This window comes from Bison bison, unplaced genomic scaffold, assembly GCF_000754665.1.
Source record: "Bison bison bison isolate TAMUID 2011002044 unplaced genomic scaffold, Bison_UMD1.0 scf7180017864061, whole genome shotgun sequence".
In the NCBI taxonomy this organism is placed as follows: domain Eukaryota; kingdom Metazoa; phylum Chordata; class Mammalia; order Artiodactyla; family Bovidae; genus Bison; species Bison bison.
The window spans coordinates 6,606,154-6,627,808 of NW_011494633.1; the positions used below are offsets into that span (position 1 = coordinate 6,606,154).

At 38.2% G+C, this 21,655-nt stretch overlaps 1 protein-coding gene across 4 annotated transcripts in view; it reads left to right on the forward strand.

Annotated features, from left to right (window-relative positions):
• The window catches only part of UNC79 (unc-79 homolog (C. elegans)), a 286,801-nt gene that overhangs the window by 68,850 nt on the left and 196,296 nt on the right, over positions 1-21,655 (forward strand). For 3 of the 4 annotated variants that reach the window (XM_010836213.1, XM_010836214.1, XM_010836215.1), the window contains exons 5-7: positions 5,528-5,620; positions 14,513-14,568; positions 15,242-15,371. In XM_010836213.1, coding sequence (XP_010834515.1) covers positions 5,528-5,620; positions 14,513-14,568; positions 15,242-15,371 — 279 coding nt within the window. Of the gene's footprint in view, positions 1-5,527; positions 5,621-13,681; positions 13,751-14,512; positions 14,569-15,241; positions 15,372-21,655 lie in introns of those variants that run through there. The other variant, XM_010836216.1, reaches the window with a different exon arrangement.

The window sequence follows — 21,655 nt, forward strand, 5'->3', positions numbered from 1 at the left end:
TAGATATTACTATACTTTTTTGTTGTTCAGTCACTACGTCATGTCCCGCTCTCTGTGACCCTATGGACTGCAGCATGCCAGGCTTCCCTGTCCTCTGCTGTCTCTGGAATTTGCTCAGACTCATGTCCTTTGAGTTGGTGATGCTATCTAACCATCTCATTTTCTGCCGTCCCTTCTTTTGCCTTCAATCTTTCCTAGCCTCAAGGTCTTTTCTAGTGAGTTGGCTCTTCACATCAGGTGGCCAAAGTATTGGAGTTTCAGCATCAGTCCTTCCAATGAATATTCAGGGTTGATTTCCTTCAGGATTGACTGGTTTGATCTCCATGCAGTTCAAGGGACTCTCAAGAGTCTTCTCCAACCAAAATTCAAAAGCATCAATTCTATATAATAGTATACTTTAGGAGCTTTAATATTGAATTATGAGAAATATTTTGGAATAAGAATCCAGAAGCACTGAAATGAAGTCTTTTGATTGTTGGCAGATCTCACAATCTCATCTAACTTTAGTTTCTTTAGCTGTAAATTTGTGAATAATCGTAACATTCCTGTCTACATCACGGTGTTTGTTCTGAAGGCCGTGGCATAACATATGATAATGGCCTTTGAATGTTGTCCGATGTTATACCAGTTTATAACAGACCAAAACACACAGTCAAAGGACAGACGTGTCAAATCTCATTGCAACCCTTTCCAATATTCTGCTCAAAATTACATGGTGACATGACATTTCATCATCTTAAATATTGCTTGAAATAAGGGGCCATCTGCTGGGGCTTGGGAATTTTTCCTGAGAGTGTGTCATATAATAACAGTAATTGTTATACCAGTTTTTGATCTCATAGAACCTGGCAGAACACCTCTTGTGTTGATGGGCAATCCTGTCTCTATGACTTTTTATTTATCTACCAATCTTAGCATATATTTTAATGCTGCATAGACTTCAGGGTCATGGTATCTTTTGTTGAATCCATATGACCTGACAGCACAGGTATCTTATGCTCAAACCCTGTCTCAGGGAGCACAGTTACCTCTGCGTACACAAACAGAGGCCACTTGCTAATCCAGGCAGCACAGGAAATGATTCTGTCATATAGCAGAACTGGCATCAGAATGTTTTTTTTCTTCCCAGGTGATTCCCTTCCCTGTACCCCTTAAAAAGGTAGACAGCATCCAATAACTTCTGAGCTGGTCTCCCAGCCTCTACTCTTAGCCCTCCCAGAGCCTGCTCTCCACCAAAAAGCCAGAGCTGTCCTCCAAACATGGAAATCAAATTATGTCATTTCCTTCTTGAAAACAACTAGTAGCTTCCCATCACTCCTGCAAATCAAATTCAGCGCCTCTGCCTTGCTATCTGGCCCCAGCTTATCTTACTACTTCATCCCTTGCCTCCGCTAGCGTTCGCTCTGCTGGGCTCATATTGGCCTTGCTGCAGTTTCATAAAGGCACCAGGTTTTGCTTTTGCTCCAGGCTTTTTTCCTCTGTCTCACAAGCCCTTCTTGCAGATGGTCACATGATTTGCTTGCTCACTCCCTTCAAGTCTCAGCTCCAGTAGTACGGCTTCCCAGAGGCCCTTCTTTACCTTCAAGCTCAAACAGGACCTTCCATCATTTTCTACCTATTCCCTTGCCCTGCTTTATATTTCTTCACAGGTATTTGTTTCCTGTTCCTCTAGAATAACACAACAGAACTGTCTGCAGTCATGGAAAGGTTATTTAAAATCCTGCGCTATTCAATAGAATAGCCACTAGCCACATGTGGGAACAGAACACTTGAAATATATCTAATGAGACAGAGGAACTGCATTTTTAACTTAGCTTACTTTTTAAGGTTTATTTTTTTATTTATGGCTGTGCTGGGTCTTTGTTGCTGCATGTGGGCCTTCTCTAGTTGCGAAGAGCGGGGGCTACTCTTCTCTGTGGTGCGCTGGCTTCTCTTATTGCAGGGCAAGGGCCCAGGAGTTGGGGCTTGTGGACTCCAGAGCACAGGCCCAGTTGTTGTGGCTCATGGGCTTAGTTGCTGCACGGCATGTGGAATCTTCCTGGACCAGGGATCAAACCCATGTCTGCTGCGTTGGCAGGTAGATTCTTACCACTCTGCCTGATTTACTTTTGATTGGTTTAAATTTAACCACATGTGGCTACTATATTGTACAGCACAATTCTAGCATTTAAGCTTCATAAAGACAAAGACTTGCCTGTCTTATACACAGCTGTGTCCCAGCGTCTAGAATAATGCCTCGTATGTAGGAGATACTGAAAAATACTGTGTGACTAAGTGACTAGAGCATTAACTATGAAGTCAAGTGACTTAGGCCATAGTCCTAATAATTAGGTTGGTATTCTTGTGCAAAATTTGATTTCTCTTTTATAGAATGGCTTTCCGCTATACTTTTTTTTTTTGCGGAGAATCATATAAGAGCTATTTCTGATAATGTATTAGGAATTATAAAATGCAGGAACAGATTAAGAAATTGTTGTTGTTCATAGAAGGAGGGGATGATATAGTAATTGTTTTGGTAGTGCTAAGAGGATCAGGTCTTAAGAGGAATCGGTCTTAAGACTTAATTGTATTTCCTGAGCACAATATTGCATGTAAAATTTCCTTATTTTGATTAATTCTCTGGTTCCTTCCATTGTATGCAGCTTTGACCTTATACATCCTCATGAGGACAAGCTGCATGTCTGTTTGCGTCATGCCTTTTTAACAAGATTCAATAAATGATGTGTGTCTCTGCATGTTTATTAAATTGGAATTGTGGTGACTTTGTTCAGTCCATTAGAAGACTAAGAAATTGCAAGGCACAGTCTGCTTAAAGAAGTGCTGGAGTCGGTTTCGGAGGGCTTGAGTCAGGGGAACATTCTTGGCTTTGGTGCTGACCTTTCTTGAGGGAGAGCATGGATTTGTAGGGGTTAGGAGGGACATCCAAAAGTCACCAAGCCATTTGGACTGTTTTCCAAATGAACTTCACCTAAATCATCTGAGATATTTGGGCATCTCTCCCACTGTGTCTCCAGGCACAGTGATTCTCAGCCTCCCTTAATAGTAGTTCTCATTTTTAAGAAACACTTCTAATTTAAGTTTGAAATGAATTTAAACAAAGGTGAGACACTTGTCCCCAAAGGAATGGATATAGTATACACATAATTATTTTTCCTTGCCTATGTTGAAGGCTACACTTTCTTTTGCTTTTCTCCCCTTTAACCAAAGAACCCAAGGGTGTGCAATTATTCCTCCCACATCTGGACACCTTATTAAATATTTCCTTTCTTTTTTCCCCAAGTTTTATTTATTTAAAATTTTTGGCTGCACACTGCGACATATGGTATCTTAGTTCCCCAACCAAGGAACGAACCTGCATCCCCTGCATTGGAAGGCAGAGTCTTAACCACTGAGCTGCCCCAGAAGTATTTCCTTTCTTATTCTCATCCCTCTAGTAGTACTTCTCAAATGTAGCTCCAAGGTCCACTTGGTCAGAATCATTTGATGTCTTTATTAAACACAGCTTTCCTGCTTCTCAACTGAGTTAGACTCTCTAGATATGGGTCCCCTGAAGCTGAATTTGAACAAGTATTAGTATCAGCCATTCAGTCATGTCCAACTCTTTGTGGCCCTATGGACTATAGCCCTCTAGGCTCCTCTGTCCGTGGGATTCTCCAGGCAAGAATACTGGAGTGGGTTGTCATGCCCTCCTCCAGGGAATCTTCCCCCAGGGATTGAACCTGAGTCTCCTGCGTTTCAGGCAGATTCTTTACTGTCTGAGCAGGGAAGCCCAATTTGAACAAGCTCCTTGGCTAACGTCTGAATTTGGCCCAAAGATTTTTTCCCTTGATTACTTAGTTCATCAACTTTAACATCTAAGATCAGTGAACTGATCTTCATGTCTTTGTATAAGTATTAATACTTATTTATATTGTATAACCAAGCTAATTTTTGTTCCTGATTATCACTGGCTTGGTGGGTTAGCAGCATCCCAGAAGTAAGTGACTCATAAAAACCAACTCAGGTAAATGGGACTCAATTATAGGTCCATTTTATTTGTTTGTGTGTTTCTGTAAACTATTGTAATGGCCACAGTGTCCCTTGTGGTGCTCATTTTTAAAATGTAAATTAAAAGAGAATCATGTTAAATTTTTTTTTGTCTTCTTCATTATATGATAAACCTCTTTTAGTGCTTTAATTCTTCTTTTATACATGTGTTTTATTATGTTACCTTATTCTTTTTGGCTGTAGGTGAGATATTATTCCTACACATTGCACTTTAATGTTTTAAAATAAGACAGATTTTAGGACTCTCTGCTTTTTTCTTGTTGGCTGTGTTGGTGGTCTTCTGCAGTCTGTGTTGGAAGTTGAGAGTTGACTTTATGAGCGTGTTTATTCACTATCTACTGTTCTGTTTGTGCTTTCCTGACAATTTGCCACAGCAGCCCAACTATAAGGCAAGATTTCTGCTATTTCTGCAATTATCCCAGAAAAGGAATTCTATTTTCTATTTGAGTCCTTGTAAAGTTTCTCTACTGTGGGCCCTCTCTGTTACTGTGCTTAGAATAATAAAGTACACTGGAGACAACATGTTACCTCAAGTGACCTCCGTCAGAGCTAGTTCTGGATGCTTATAGAGGTTACCTGATACACTCATTAAAAAAGAGAGATTTGAAACAGTGTTGGATGTCTTTGTAAACAGGCCACTTAAAGATGTCTTGAAAGCAATGTGTAAGTGGTTATCACATGGCATTCACAATTTTACTGCTATAAGATGAATTTTGAAGAATCCAACTGACCTTGTGATTGAATACTGTGGGACAGGATAAAATGTCCAGCAACAGCATTATTCACAGATTCAAAAAGTGCTTTATTTCAAACAACTCAGGTGGATATGAAAATGGTAAGCTCTGGAAAAGTAAAAGAGTGATTGTCATGGCAATTAAGCTGCTGTTGCTGAAGTTACATGTGAAGGTTTGAATAAAATGGTTTAATGATAAGTGAGAGTTGAAAATAATTTTTAAATTAATATACTGTTTTTTATTATGCATGATTTAAAATTTGTGTTTGTTACTAAGTGAATATAGTGCCCATTATAAGTAGACTCTTTCAGCTGCATCTCTTAATACATTCAAGTTGTGTTAAAAAACCTTTTATTTTTACTTTCTTATTGGGATAAACTTCAACATGCATTGTATTTGGATACACAGAGGATTTTGTTTTTTCTTTCTTTTCTACCTAGATAAAAACATATTGGAAACAGAGATCACATCTAAGTAAAATTCTGATGTAACTTTTGCACTACATTCTGGCATTATTCCTGCTCCTTGAAGATTCTCACTAAATATGCCTATGATAAAGACTACGGTAGTGTTTGTGTGCCAGGACAAATTTTGTGATTTCATTTATGCAAAACTTCTATTGATTTTTTCAAGTTTCTTTTCAGCTCTCTTGCCCTATGCAAAGTAGTAACAAAATATATAAATAAATATAAATATACAAATACATATGTATAAATTGTGTCTAATCAAAATAATTTTGGTTTTAGTGGGTTCCTCAAGGAGAGAAGGCGTTCCTGCCCATGTTAATCTCTCTGCATCATCCATGCTAATGATTGCAATGCAGTACACATCCAACCCAGGTAAGTGGAAATTTGGATGGATTTATTAATTCCAAGACCAGTAATTGAATAAGATATCAAATAGGCAAACTAGAAATTCTTAGGAGATTTTCTTTTGGTGAATAGACAACTGGAGTTGTGTTAGAAAACAGATTTCAAAATTGAAATAAGTTTTACTTGCCTCTGGATGTTAGTAGTAATCTTATTGGCTAGTGATATTTTTAGAGTATTGGAGAACAGTTTTAGAACACTGACTGGAAATGGCTTGAATATAAGTACATAGAAATAATTCAATGATTGAAATAAAAATAAAATAATAATAATAAAAATAAAAACAATCACCTGCAGTTCTAAGAACTACAGATGACCACTGTGAATATTTTATGAATTTGCTACTCTAATACCACACGAATATCCTTGCACGTAAATCTTTTATTATATTTGTGACTGTTTCCTTAGAGTAAGTTCATAAAAGAGGGATTAATGGGTTGAAGGGCTTGAAAAAATTTTCAATATTCCCACTAATTATGTATGAAAATACACTGTACCCTGTTATAGAGTGCTATAACATTTGTGTAGAGATGACTAGATAAAAAACAATATCTCATTTTGATTTGTGTTTCTTTGATTACTAGTAATGTTAAGCAGATTTAATCTGATATACTTTGTTTGATTTCCGTTTATTAGGGTCACTGCAGATGAACTTCAGGAAACTAACCTAAAAGAGGCTGACTATTGGAGTCACATGCTAAGACATGATCTCAATGTTTATTTTCATTAGTAGACAAATTTGGGGGCCCTGTTTTTGACCTTCTACTTAATTACATAATGAGTAATAATTGAGTTTTTGACTCAGGATGAGGAAACCAATTTTTTCTTTTCATTTCAAAATCTTAATGTTTCTTAATCTGGAATATCATCCTTCAAATATGAAATCCCTTATGATTATTATATGAGTTTAATTAAAATATATATTTGGAGGAAGTTATATCTCATATCTCTATTTGGCTTAAAGGATCCTCATAATGTCATTTATATTTATTAGAATATAATGAATCTAGTTCGTTAAAGTCTCTAGTTAGTTATCGAAGTCTCTGAGAATCTAGTTAGTTAACTAAACTCTGCATCAGGCTTCGGTCCTAATTTCCACGTTGGGAGGCAGTTTAGCAGGTCGGGTAGAATCATGTGCTTTGAGGTTAAGGGTATGTGAGTTCACATCTGAGTTCAGCACAAATTGCCAGTTAGCTTAACCGTGAGCAAGTTCTTCAACTTCCCTAAAACTAAGTTTTCTCACTTCCGAAATGGAAATAATTCTTCCTGCAATAACTACAAATGTTGTTGTGAGGATTTAATGGCTTAGGTCTGTGTGATGTGCTTCGTCAGCATAATGACGTGGCACATCATGGACACCGCTCAGTAAATGGAAACACGGATCTCTACAATCTGCCATTGTCTTCTTGGAGTTGAATGTTTCATTGGGAAACCACTGCTATCAAATAGTGTTACTTCTGTTATTTCTAAATCCGTGTCTTCATCTGTTCATGGGGGGACATGTATAGCCAGCTATTCTATACTAAGAATGACATGTGGGACAGCAAGTTAATCTGGTGATGGGGGAAACGGAAGAAGTGAGGTGCTGTCCACCAGGGGGCTCTCTGTGACTAAGTGGGTAGGACATTATTATCCTTTGAGCTTTTATTGGGGGAGATAGCCAGTGGAAGCTTGATCCTTGTACCTGATTGTATATCAGGAATAGAGCCGAGTTCTTGCTCAGGTACCAGGAATTCATTGCGTAACTCCTGTGTACATTCCTCTGTGCTCAGCACTGTGAAAACCACCCTGAAATGTTAGACATGGTGCTTGCTATGGAGCTTATGTCTAATTGGGAAGATTAGGCTTATTCACATAAATGATTAATTTACAATGTAAAGTAGTATGTAAAAAGTACCAAATAAATTCTATGGATACTGTTAATTCATCAGAGGAGAGAACTGTATGGGTTGAAATGATCAGGAAAGGCTTTGTGCCACTTGATCATGGGTCTTAAAATCATATAGAATTTTGATTGACGGGGTAAGTGGGGCATTCTGGGAGAGGAGGCAGTTTAAATAAAGGGACTCTCTGGGTCTGTTCATGGATAGTCAGTGGCCTCCTGTGAACAAGGTTCGTGTAGCAAATACAAGGAGAAGAGCAGACCCTGTGGAAGAGAAAGTACCCCAGACCAGAGAAAGCAGTCATGGCTTCACACAGTTCCCAATCTAGAGGACCATTTATAAACTCCACAAGCAGTTACTGAGTATCTGCTTGGTGCAACCCCTCCTCTCTCTTTGTGAAGCCTATCATGTGGTGGAGGGAGAAGATATTAAGCAAATAATTACACAAGCAAGTGTCCAGTTTCGATTGTGACAAGTGCTTTGAATGATGTACATTGTGCTATGATGAGACCCTATAAAAGGGGATTTTTCTTTTATTGAAGAGATTAGGGAAAGCTTTTCTGGGAGTAAAACCTTTGGTCTGAGGACTGATGGATGAGTAGCATTAACAAGGCCTATCAGGGAGTGGAGCTTTCCAGGCAGAGGGCTCTTATGTGTCAGAAGGGAAACTTGCACGCAGGTGGGACTGACAGGTCACTGTAGCTGGAGCTCAGAGTGAGGGCTGCCTGGTGTGAGACGAGACTGTAGACACCCACATGTTAGAACACGCAGGCTGCTGTGGGCTCTGGGAGTCCTGCGCTCATCCTGAGTCTAATGGGGAGGTACTGAAAGACTGAGTGTTTGTGTGTGTGTCACTGGGATTTCCCAGGTGGCCCAGTGATAAAGAATCTGCCTGCCAATGCAGGAGACGCTGGTTAAATCCCTGGCTTGCGAAGACACCCTGGAGGAGGTGATGGCAACCCACTCCAGAATTCTTGTCTGGAGAATCCCATGGGCAGAGGTGTCTGGTGGGCTACGGTCCACAGGGTCACACAAAGTCAGACATGACTGAGCGACTGAGCGTGCACGCTTATGTGTCACCCTAGCTGCAGCTTAGAATGGAATAAAAGGAGCCAGAGTGGATACAGATTGACCCATGAGGAGGCCATTGCATTTGTCTATACATGTAAAAGCCAGGGTTGATTGAGGCCAAGAAAAGTGGATGTATCTGAGAGCTATTCAGGAAGTAAAAATTGTTAGGGTTTGGTGACATATTGGATATCCCTGAGAAAGAAGACACTGGAAGAGAAAGACCAGGCTTCTAAGGGAAGATCATGAGGTCTATTTTGGACATGTTATGTTCAAGGAGTCTTTAAAATATTTGAGAGAAGATGATATACCTTGGACTAACACATTGTTGTATGTCAGTTATATCTCAATAACACTGGGGGGAAAACCTACACATAACCTCAGTAATAATTCTCTATGTCCTAAAAAATTGGAATTGGTCAAACAGGAGATGGCAAGAGTGAACATCAACAGTTTAGGAATCAGTGAACTAAAGTAGACAGGAATAGGCGACTTAATTCAGATGGCTATTATATCTACTACTGTGGGCAAGAATCCCTTAGAAGAAATGGAGTACCCCTCATTGTCAACAAAAGAGTCTGAAATGCAGTATTTGGGTACAATCTCAAAAACTACAGAATGATCTCAGTTCACTTCCAAGGAAAACCATTCAATATCACAGTAATTGAAGTCTTTGCCTCAACCACTAATGCCGAAGAAGCTGAAGTTGAACGGTTCTATGAATACTTACAAGACTTTGTAGAACTAACACCAAAAAAAGACGTCCTTTTCATCATAGGGGACTGGAATGCAAAAGAAAGAAGTCAAGAGATATGTGGAATAACAGGCAAGTTTGGCCTTGGAGTACAAAATGAAGCAGGGCAAAGGATAACAGAGTTTTACAAAGAGAATGCACTGATCATAGCAAAAACCCTCTTCCAACAACAGAAGAGACGACTCTACACAGGGACATCACCAGATGGTCAACACCGAAATCAGACTGATTATATTCTTTGCAGCTGAAGATGGAGAAACTCTATACAGTCAGCAAAAACAAGACTGGGAGCTGACTGTGGCTCAGATCATGAACCCCTTATTGCAAAATTCAGACTTAAATTGAAGAAAGTAGGGTAAACCACTAGATCATTCAGGTATGACCTAAATCAAATCCCTGATGACTATACAGTGGAAGTGACAAATAGATTCAAGGGTTTAGATCTGACAGACAGAGTGCCAAAAGAACTATGGACGGAGGTTCATGACATTGTATAGGAGGTGGTGATCAAAACCATCCCCAAGAAAGAGAAATGCAAAAAGGCAAAATGGTTGTCTGAGGAGGCCTTACAAATAGTTGAGAAAAGAAGCCAAGCGAAAGGCAAAGGAGACAAGGAAAGATATACCCATTTGAATGCAGAGTTCCAGAGAATAGCAAAGAGAGATAAAAGCCTTCCTAAAGGAACATTGTAAAGAAATAGAAGAAAACAATAGAATGGGGAGAGATCTCGTCAAGATCTCTTCAAGAAAATTAGAGATACCAAGGGAAAATTTCATGCAAATGGGCACCATAAAGGACAAAAATGGTATGGACCTAACAGAGGCAGAAGAGATTAAGAAGAGGTGGCAAGAATACACAGAAGAACTGTACAAGAAAGATCTTAATGACCTGGATAACCACAGTGGTATGATCACTCACCTAGAGCCAGACATCCTGGAGTGTGAATTCAAGTGGGCCTTAGGAAGCATTACTATGAAGAAAGCTAGTGGAGGTGATGGAAATCCTTCTGAGTTATTTCAAATCCTAAAAGATGCTGGTGCTAAAGTGTTGCACTCAATATGCCAGTGAATTTGGAAACCTCAGTAGTGACCACAGGACTGGAAAAGGTCAGTTTTTATTCCAATGCCAAAGAATATTCAAACTACTATACAATTGCACTCATTTCACATACCAGCAAGGTAATGCTGAAAATCCTTCAAGCTAGGCTTCAACAGTACATGAACTGAGAACTTCCAAATGTACAAGCTGGATTTAGAAAAGACAGAAGAGTTCAGTTCAATCACTCTGCCGTGTCTGTTTGTGATCCCATGGACTGCAGCACACCAGGCTTTCCAGTCCATCACCAACTCTTGGAGCTTGCATCTTTAAATTTCATTTCATGAAATTCATTAAAAATAGTTTAATTTCATGGCTGCAGTTACCATCTACAGTGGTTTTGGAGCCCAAGTCTGTCACTGTTTTCATTGTTTCCCCATCTATTTGACATGAAGTGATGGGACTGGATGCCATGATCTTAGTTTTTTGAATGTTGAGTTTTAAGTCAGCTTTTCCACTCTCTTCTTTCACTTTCATCAAGAGGCTCTTTAGTTCCTCTTCATTTTTTGCCATAAGGGTGGTGTCATCTGCATATCTGAAGTTCTTGGTTTTTCTCCCAGCAATCTTGATTCCAGCTTGTGCTTAATCCTGCCTGGCATTTCAGATGATGTACTCTGCATAGAAGTTAAATAAGCAGGTGACATATACAGCCTTGACATACTCCTTTCCCAATTTGGAACCAGTCTGTTGTTCCATGTCCAGTTCTACCTGTTGCTTCTTGACCTGCATACAGGTTTCTCAGGAGGCAGGTAAGGAGGTCTGGTATTCCTGTCTAGTTAAGAATTTGCCACAGTTTATTGTGATCCAAATAGTCAAAGGCTTTAGCATAGCCAATTAAGCAGATTTTTTTCTGGAACTCTGTTGCTTTTTCTATGATCCAACGGATGTTGGCAATTTGATCTCTGGTTTCTCTGCCTTTTCTAAATCCAGCTTGTACATTTGTAAGTTCTTGGTTCACGTTCTGTTGAAACCTTGCTTGGAGGATTTTGGCCATTACTTTGCTAGCATGTGAATTGAGTGCAATTGTGTGGTAGTTTGAATATTCTTTGGCATTGCCCTTCTTTGGTATTGGAATGAAAACTGACCTTTTCCAGTCTTGTGGCCCCTGTTGAGTTTTCCAAACTTGCTGGCATATTGAGTGCAGAGTACATCATATGAAACACTACACTGGATGAAGCTGAAGCTGGAATTAAGATTGTTGGGAGAAATATCAATAACCTCAGATATGCAGATGACACCATCCTTATGGAAGAAAGTGAAGAGGAATCAAAGAACCTGTTAATTAAAGTGAGAGAGGAAAGTGAAAAATCTGCCTTAAAGCTCAACATTCAAAAAACTAAGATTATTGCATCCAGTCCCCTCAGTTCTTGGAAAATAGATGGGAAAAAAAATGGAAACAATGACAGGCTTTATTTTCTTGGACTCCAAAATCACTGCGAATGCTGACTGCAGCCATGAAATTAAAAGATGTTTTTTCTTGGAAGAAAGGTTATGACAAACCTAGACAGCATATTAAAAAGCAGAGACATCACTTTGTTGACAAAGGTCCATCTAGTCAAAGCTATGGTTTTTCCAGTAGTCATGTCCAGATGTGAGAGTTGGACCATAAAGAAGGCTGAGTGCCAAAGAAATGATGCTTTTGAACTGTGGTATTGGAGAAAACTCTTGAGAGTCCCTTGGATAGCAAGGATATAAAACCAGTCAATCCCAAAGAAAATCAACCCTGAATTCCATTGGAAGGACTGATGTTGAAGTTCCAATACTTTGGCCACCTGATGCAAAGAACCAACTCCTTGGAAAAGACCTTGATGCTGGGAAAGATTGAGAGCAGGAGGGGAAGTGGGCAACAGAGGATGAGACGGTTGGATGGCATCACTGAGTCAATTAACATGAGTTTGAGCAAACTCCAGGATATAGTGAAGGACAGGAAAGTCTGACATCCTGCAGTTCCTGAGGTTACAATGATTCGGCCGTGACTGAGCAACTGAACAACAGCAAAACACAAAAATGCAAATAAATCAGCTTCCTTCAGGAAAAAAGAGGTAATAGTAATTAAGAAGTTGTATTATGAGTCTTTAACCTGTTACAGAATTCTGGGCTAGAATTAATGAACTTTGAGCCCTCATGTTCAATGCTATTATACACTGAGTTGTATATAGATGATAAGTCAAGTTGTACAGTCATATCTTCTTTTACTATGTTTCACAGATCTTGTGTTTTTTTATGAAGTTTTGTAGCATGTCTGCATTGTCAAATGATGGTTAGCATTTTTTAGCAATGAAATATTTTTCAATTGAGGTGTGTTCATTGTTTTATTTTAGATATAATGCTATTGCATGCTTAATAGACTATAGTATAGTCCAATCATAACTTTTATATGCCTGAAGAAACCAAAAAATTTTATGATTCACATTATTGCAGTATTTGGTATGGTCTGTAATGGAACTTGTAGTATTTCTGAAGCATTGCTGTATATGAGTGTGACATTGCTCATGAGAGACATAGAATGAAAAGTGGATTTTATTTATGATCAGACCTTCAGGAACTCCAGCAGATACTGGCCCAATGGAAGAGGAGGAGCTTGCCAAGGAGACAGAGAGCTGTTTGGCTTTTAATATAGGCTTTAAGCTATAAAAATGTTTGTTGTTACTTAATAGGAAGTCTTGGAGATAGCTGTATCAGGGGTCTGAGATGCCATCTTTGGGTTTCTCTTAAATTTCTTCTCATGTTTGCAAGATATGCCACAGTGGAGGTTATTATATTCTTACATGCATGCATACTCAGTCACTAAGTTGTGTTGACTCTCTACGACCCCATGGACTATAGCCGGCCAGGCTCCTCTGTCCATGGCGTTCTCCAGGCAAGAATACTGCAGTGGGTTGCCATTTCCTTCTCCAGGAGATCTCCCTGACTCAAGGATCAAACCCATGTCTCCTGTAGTGCAGGAGAATTCTTTACCACTAAGCCACCCGGGAAGCCCATATTCTTAAACAACCATATCTAAAAAATGGGTTTCAAAAATATATCCAATCAAATCCTATCAAAAATAAGATCAGTCAGGATGATTAGAGAAAAGTCTCCTGGTGTGCCTCTTTCCTTTTGTCAAAGAGGAAAAATGAGTCTCAGAAGCTCCCCAGCAGATTCCATTACGTCTTGCTTGTCAGCACTGAGTCATGTGGCTTTCCCAGCTGCAACAAAATCTGGCAAATTGTCCTGCTTTGCAGTCTGTGTACTGGGAGCTGAACAAGGAAGAAAGGGTTGCTTACAGCAGTTGAGTAGCAACAGCACTGCCTGCCACAGGTAACGGGAGAGGGGCAGTTGTTAAGTCAAGGAAAGAGGGTGTTCAGCAGTGCTGAATTGATGAAGGTCGAATGATAGGTGGACTGAAAAGTCTCCATGGAGCTGAACGACTCAGAGGTCATCGGTGACTAAAGGGAGACCAGCTTCAGTGCTGTGATAAGGTTGGAAGATAGGTTAGGGAAGAGATCAAATATGTATCTAACTAGGGTGAAAATATCTTTCTTCCACAAGTAAACATTGGCAAATCAAAGAAGCTTGCCGTTGTATAGCTTTTAAGGATTCCTCAACTAGATGAATTGGTGCTAAAAGACCTCCAAACTTGGGCAAGATAGAAAACCAAACCTTTGTTCTCTAGCTACAACATGGTGGTTATGAAATACATAATGTTTAAAGCTCTTAAGCTCAATACCTGGCACAAAATGAACACTCAATTAATGTGAACTTTGACTATGATTAAGCAATTTTTTTTTGTGCATCATTCTTAATTACATTAATATGTTTATATTATAAAAGTATGATTCCTAGGGAGTTTTCTTAATATTTCCTATGCTAATAAGATAAATAAAATACTTTTCAGGGATCTTGAAATAAAACTTGATAAAGTCAAAGGTTTATATGATTTTTGATAGGTATGAATACATGAAAATAAGCAATTTCTAATTTAATGATTAGAGTGAAGAGTCCTACTAATATAGTTTATTACACAGGATCTTTTGTCTGGTATTTACATTTCATGTACCAATTATATTTTCTTCCTTTCAGTGTATCATTGTCAATTATTGGAATGCCTCATGAAATATAAACAGGAAGTCTGGAAAGTAAGTTTGGGGCCACGTTAAACTCATAGTCACAAATTGAATTTATATAATAGAGTAAAAGTTGTTTGCATGTTAAAACTATTGTTTAGGTCAAATTTATTGATGTCTTATTATCTTGGTGTGGTAGAAATTATAATTCTTTGCTTACTGGTTAATTACTTATCATTTAGAGAAGAAATGAGACTTGAAGAGCAGAGTGACTTGACAGAAGCAGTAATTGGATATCTCTCGTTTGTGGAATTTAGCAAATACTGTACTATGTGACAGTTTTATTTAATTTGAAAGGTTTCTTGGGAAACTTTCTTCTTTCAAATAGATGTGAATTATTAAAAAATATGTTTTACGGAAATGTTTTTAAAAATGTAGTGTTTGGCAAACTGGCTTTATGCCGTTCTAAAATCTTCCCCATTATTCTGAATAGAAAAGAATTTGTTAAAAGATAGTGTACATCTGAACACTACCAGGGCTGGCTTATTTACAACACCCATGAAAATAATAAAAAGAAGATTCTAATGTGACTTAATCTGCAAAGGCCACCTAGATGATGAAGTTCCAGGGAAATTAACCACTTCAATCCCTCCACTAGAATTTTCACTGCTTTGGTAATATTGAATGAGCTACCTGTATTTTTATTTGATGATGTTGGTGAAAACATGCTTCTTGTTTTCTTTAGGATCTTTTGTATGTGATAGCCTATGGGCCTTCACAAGTGAAACCTCCAGCTGTGCAAATGCTGTTCCATTACTGGCCCAATTTAAAACCTCCAGGGGCAATAAGCGAGTACAGGGGCTTGCAGTACACAGGTAAGGGAAGACAAGCTCTGTGTGCCCCATCTTTATTTCTCTCATGCCATATTTGGCTCGCTTACTTATTTGTTTAAATACTGTTAGATTATGTTTACTGTACCCTTAGATGGTGTTATAAATCCTTTCTGAAACTAGGTGGTATAAAAATAAATTAATTAAAATTAATTTCAAATCTTTTATGACATCATAGCAAATTGCATTAAGTTTCAGCCCCATTTGCTATACACTGGCCTCTGGTGTTACCATTGCTAATCATATTGATCACCGTCAAGGTGTCAGCAATTAGTAATGCTGCAGATTGGTGCAGATTTAGCAGGGTCCCTAGCGGCTGATTCTGCTCTAGTGAGAAGACTTGGAGTGCTTTCAGCATTACAAATTCAGGCACTAAATAAAAATTAAATGACCCTGAAAGCCTAGTTGGACATAAAGAGTCAACCACTGGTGAATACTGGTATAATTAATAAACAGCAAGTAAACACTGAGTTTATTGTAAAGACATACATTTACCAAAAATGAAATAAACTAGCCTCTGTGTCGTTAATGTTTATGTTATAAAATCAAAGAAGCAGTATATGGCTAATAACATTTCTGATGCCCCTGTCTACCCTCTCACCCCCACTTTATTGTATACATATTCTTATGAAAATGTAAGAGGTAAATATTTTGGCATTGCTTTTATTCAAGGTATGGTAGGACTGTACACAGATGTTATAAGAATGTACTTCTTTCTTGGCATTTGGTGATTTGAGGTGGTTCAAAGGGGATTTAACTTAATACAGATGTCTGTTTTATGTTTCTGATTAAAGCCAAGTGTTAGAGATATTGATGGTCCTTGGTAAGCTTATTCTATACTCGGAACAAATATTAGCCTTAGTGATAACAATGGTATTAACGGAAATGATGAAGGTAGATAGTAAGAAATTTGAAAAAATGGAAATTGGTATAATTTATGTTTTATATCATTAATAGTAGAGGATGTTTAAGTGTTGCTAAGTGGATAATTTGAGTGTAAAGGCAAGAATTTGGAAACACTCATAAAAGGTGAAATGACTGAAAAATTTGATACCAATCAGTTCTCAATATATCCCAGAAATAAACATTTATGTGATATATGAATAGGTAACTAATATCAAATGAAGCTGATTTATTTGATAAATATTTGAGAATACTACATGAAAGAGAGAGCATGTGGCAGGAACTATATATTGACAATAGAAGAATTGACACAAAACCAGACCTCATGGAACTTACTGCAGTTTAAATATGGAAATTCATTCATTTATTCAGCAAATATTTGTGGGGCATCTACTACTAACCAGACATTATTCTAGGCACTGGTGGTACAGTTATTTAATAAAAACAGGCTGAAGCATTGGCCTGGGCATTCCAATTGTGGTGGAAAGACCAGGAAACCACCTTACAGTGTAAGAAGCACAGTGCTGTGTGTCCGACTCTTTGTGACCCCATGGACTGTAGCCCACACAGGCTCCTCTGTCCATGGGGATTCTCCAGGCAAGAATACTGGAGTGGGTTGCCATGCCCTCCTCCAGGGGATCTTCCCAACCCAGGGATCAAACCCAGGTCTCCCACATTACAGGTGTATTCTTTATCATCTAAGCCACCTGAGCAAATATAGAGAGCTGTGGGAACACACAGGAAGGGCCTCTGACCTCACCCCAGTGGTGGGTTAATTTGGAGAAGGTTAAATTGTCAAGGAAGGTTCTGGAGAGTGTGACATGTAAGGTGATACCTGAAAGTTATGCACACAATAGATAGAGTCATAAGGGGAGTGAATCATGAATGGATAAAATGTGAGTTTGAAGCAGAAGAAACTTCATGGATTCAGACTTGGAGGCCAGAAACTGCACAGTTGTATTTAGGAACTGAAAAAAGTCTTATGTAGCCAGGTAGTGGAGGGACAGGAGGAGACTAGCTGGGAGCGAAGCAGAAAGCCTGATGGCCTATGAAGGAGTTTGGATTTTATCCTAGCAGCAAAGTGAAACCACGGACAGATTTTAAATGGAGAAACCACATGATGAGATTTGCCTGTTCAGAGCATCTTAGAAGCCCACAGAGTGACTGCCAGTTCCATTTACCCTGTGACTACACCCTCTTGGAAGGGCCAAGACAGCCAAAGCTGTCTCCCCGGAATAGCTCAGCCTATGCTTACTGAGACCAAAGAGACTCTTTCATCTTTTCTTGGCATTTATGAACAAGGCGTTTCTGTCTATAGGCATTCATTTTTCAATCCATTCTTGTGTTCATACCCCGACACATTTCCATCCTTGCCATGTGTCCTTATGTGCTTGCTACCTGCCACCAGGGAAGCAGCTGTCTTGGAACTCCCATGCTAGTGAGGCATGGCATTCTGTGCAGGAAACCAGAGATGATGGGAAAAGTTAAATCATTCTGTTCTATGTATTACAATTTATCCAGCGCTGGCTGTTTGTCAGACATTGGTCTAGCTGCTCAGTATTTCATTTCATATTTTAGCCTGCTCTTAGCTGAACAGAATATGTGGACCAAGCACCATGTTTAGCTTTACAGACAGTTTTTTTTCAATTTATTCTCACAAAAATCTTGGGAGGTATATTTTCTTATTTTAATGTTATAGATCAAAAGTGGGACAGAGTTTAAGTAATATCACTAAACTCACACAAATAATAAAAGAGCACAGCTTGAGTTGGTCCTAGATCATCTTAATTAAAAACCTATATTTTTCTGTTCAATTCAGTTCTGTAATTAAACTTTAGCTGGAGCACTGGAAATTTTCTGCAATTCTTCCTGCAATGAAATATGCACTAAACGGTATCATCAGTATTTAGATGGCTTTACAACCTTAAATATTCTCCATAATAAAAATTATGTGGAGATAGAATTTTATGGACTCAAAGATTAAATGCTTTCTTAGGGAGCAGCAACATCGTATGTCTTCCCAGTGATGTGTTTCCTTTTTAAGACATAAATTTTATTTTTTTGTAAAAGAAAGATTTGTTTTTAGAAAAATTATAGAAATATGAAAGAGAGAAAAAAATATTACCAGGAAATGGCCATTGTTAACATTTTGGTTTATTTCCCTCCAGTTTTTGTGATGTACCTTTTAAATAAAATAGATTATAGTGTATGTAATTACATAAAGTTACCTCTCTCCTTTCATTATGATGTTTTTCAAATACAGAAAAGTTTAAAGACTAATACTATGAGCACACATATAGCCATCTAGATTTAATCATTGTTACTAATTTTAACTATCCATATGTTTATATTTAATGTATTGATTGCTTTTAAAGGATAGTAACGTGGGAATATTACAGCTCGTATGAAGATCAAATAGTGAGGATTTGGTAATCTACAATGTTTGCTTCTTTTGAGTTTATTAGTACTTATCATAAACAAAAAATTACCCCAATTATTTTGGTTGTTAAATACAAGTCTTAACGATGCAAAAATTACAGGTTTCTTGGCAATGAAATAGCCATTAGATTGTTCTATAAAGCTCTGCTTCTCTGGGGAGAAAGAAACTATTTAGCAATTTTCTTGCTACAATATGCCAACTAGTACGTAATTTAGCCTTTGTTAGCAAAGGTGAGCACCAGTTATTGTGTAGTTTCCACCTGAATTACAGGACAAAAATGTGGCACAAATACATTTCTAAGACCGAGATTGTGGCAAAAGTAGATAAAGTGCTACTAACTAAAGATAGTGCTACGAGGTTAGACTTTGGCCTAGCCTACCAAATGTCTATTCTACATTAGTACAGTTGGATTTTTGAGTGGTATATAAGCTTAAAATACAAGAAAGCCTTACCAATCCTTTTATGTCATAACTTCCTCCTCATCGAGTTCTTATTTATTTTCTTATTATATTGATTTTATCTCCACATAACTTAAAATGCTTTAAACCATTTTATTGGTGCCTTATACACATATAAAGTAATACAAATTTTAAATATATATGGAGCATCTCCCACCATGTTTACTACGATGATTGCCTTTCCTTCTGTCCCATAGTTAACCACTAGCCTTGTTTCCAACATCAGAGATTATTTTTGCCTATTTGTGAACTTTATATACATGGAATGTGCACACATCATTTGTGTACATGCATATGTGTGTGTGATTTGTTCATGGGTTGAGCATAACTGCACTTTGTTCATTTTTTTTCTATATACATATTTTACCAAGTGTATGTACCACAGTTTATGTATCAGTTTTCCTATTGATGGATATTTGGGTTGTTCCCACGTTTTGGCTCTTATAAATAATGCTGCTGTGAACATTCTTCCACATATCTTTTGAGTATACACACGCATACAACTCTGTTATATATGCCTAGAGTGGAAGTACTGGATCAGAGGGTATAAATCTATCCAGTTTTAATGGATAATAATAAAATTTTATATCCTTTAGTGCAGATCTTTCTACCTCGTAATTGTTGGTCTCTTCCTTGTCTCCCCCTGCTTTCCTCTTCCTTCTTCTCTTCCTCCTTCAAGTTTTGCTAAGTTGAAGAGTTTGTCATGTTAAACATACACAAACACATACCTAAGCAACTAAGATTTTGATTGATAATTGCCTTGAATCCAGATCATTTTGGGAAACTGGCCCTTTTGTAGTACTGAATCTTCCAAACCAAAACATAATATCTTTCTTCCATTAGTTAGGCTTTCTTTAGTTCCCCTCAATGCTGTTTTCTGGTTTTTGTATAGATGTCTTGCCTATGACTCATGTAGTCTGTCACTAGGCATTCATTTATCTTTTGATGTTATTATCAATGATAAATCTTTTAGAAATTACACTTTATAACCCTTTTTGCTAATATGTAGATGTGCAGTTAATTCTAGTATGAAAAGGAAAGTGTTAGTCGCTCAGTCACGTCTGACTCTTTGGGACCCCATGGACTGTAGCCTGCCAGGCTCCTCTGCCCATGGGATTTCCCGGGCAAGAATACTGGAGTGGGTTGCCATTTCCTTCTCCAGGGCATCTTCCCAACCCAGGGATCAAACCTGGATCTCCTGCACTACAGACAGATTCTTTACTGTCTGAGCCACCAGGGTATACTGATCTTATATTTGGCCACCTTGATAAATTCACTTTTTAATTCTAATAATATATTTACAGACACTTTTTAATAAGTGCAGACACGTATTAAAAATTTTTCATGTGTAAATCTGTATTATTGTTGAATGATAACAGTTTAGGGCTTCCCAGATGGCCCTAGTGGTAAAGAACCTGGCTGCCAATGCAGGAGACACAGGTTCGATCCCTTGAGGAAGGGATGACAACCCACTCCAATGTTCTTATCTGGGGAATCCACGGACAGGAGAGCCTGGCAGGTTACGGTCCATAGGGTTACAAAGAATCGGACATGAATGAAGTGACTTAGCACAAGCACAAGAACAGTTTAATGTCTCCTTTTCAATCCTTATGTCTTTTGTGTCTCTTGCCTTGTCCTGGCTAAAACCTCCTATGCTATGCTGAGTTCTAAGTTCCTTGAGGTTTCTTCTTTGACTCATGCATCATTTAGAAGGATGATAATTTCTAATCATAAGGAGATTTTTGTAGTGAAGTTTTGTATTGATTTACAGCTTGATTCCTCTATAGTCAGACAATATACTTCATATTATCTCATTACTTTGACAATTTTAACACTTTCTTTAGGGTAAGTTTATGGTCATTTTTGTAAATGTTCCTTTGTATTTATTTATTTATTTTTTTAATTTTATTTTATTTTTAAACTTTACATAATTGTATTAGTTTTGCCAAATATCAAAATGAATCCGCCACAGGCATACATGTGTTCCCCATCCTGAACCCTCCTCCCTCCTCCCTCCCCACACCATCCCTCTGGGTCGTCCCAGTGCTCCAGCCCCAAGCATCCAGCATCGCGCATCGAACCTGGACTGGCAACTCGTTTCTTACATGATATTCTACATGTTTCAATGTCATTCTCCCAAATCTTCCCACCCTCTCCCTCTCCCACAGAGTCCATAAGACTGTTCTATACATCAGTGTCTCCTCTGCTGTCCCGCACACCAGGTTATTGTTACCATCTCTCTAAATTCCATATACATGCGTTAGTATACTGTATTTCTGTTTTTCCTTCTGGCTTACTTCACTCTGTACAATAGGCTCCAGCTTCATCCACCTCATTAGAACTGATTCAAATGTATTCTTTTTAATGGCTGAGTAATACTCCATTGTGTATATGTACCACAGCTTTCTTATCCATTCATCTGCTGATGGACATCTAGGTTGCTTCCATGTCCTGGCTATTATAAACCT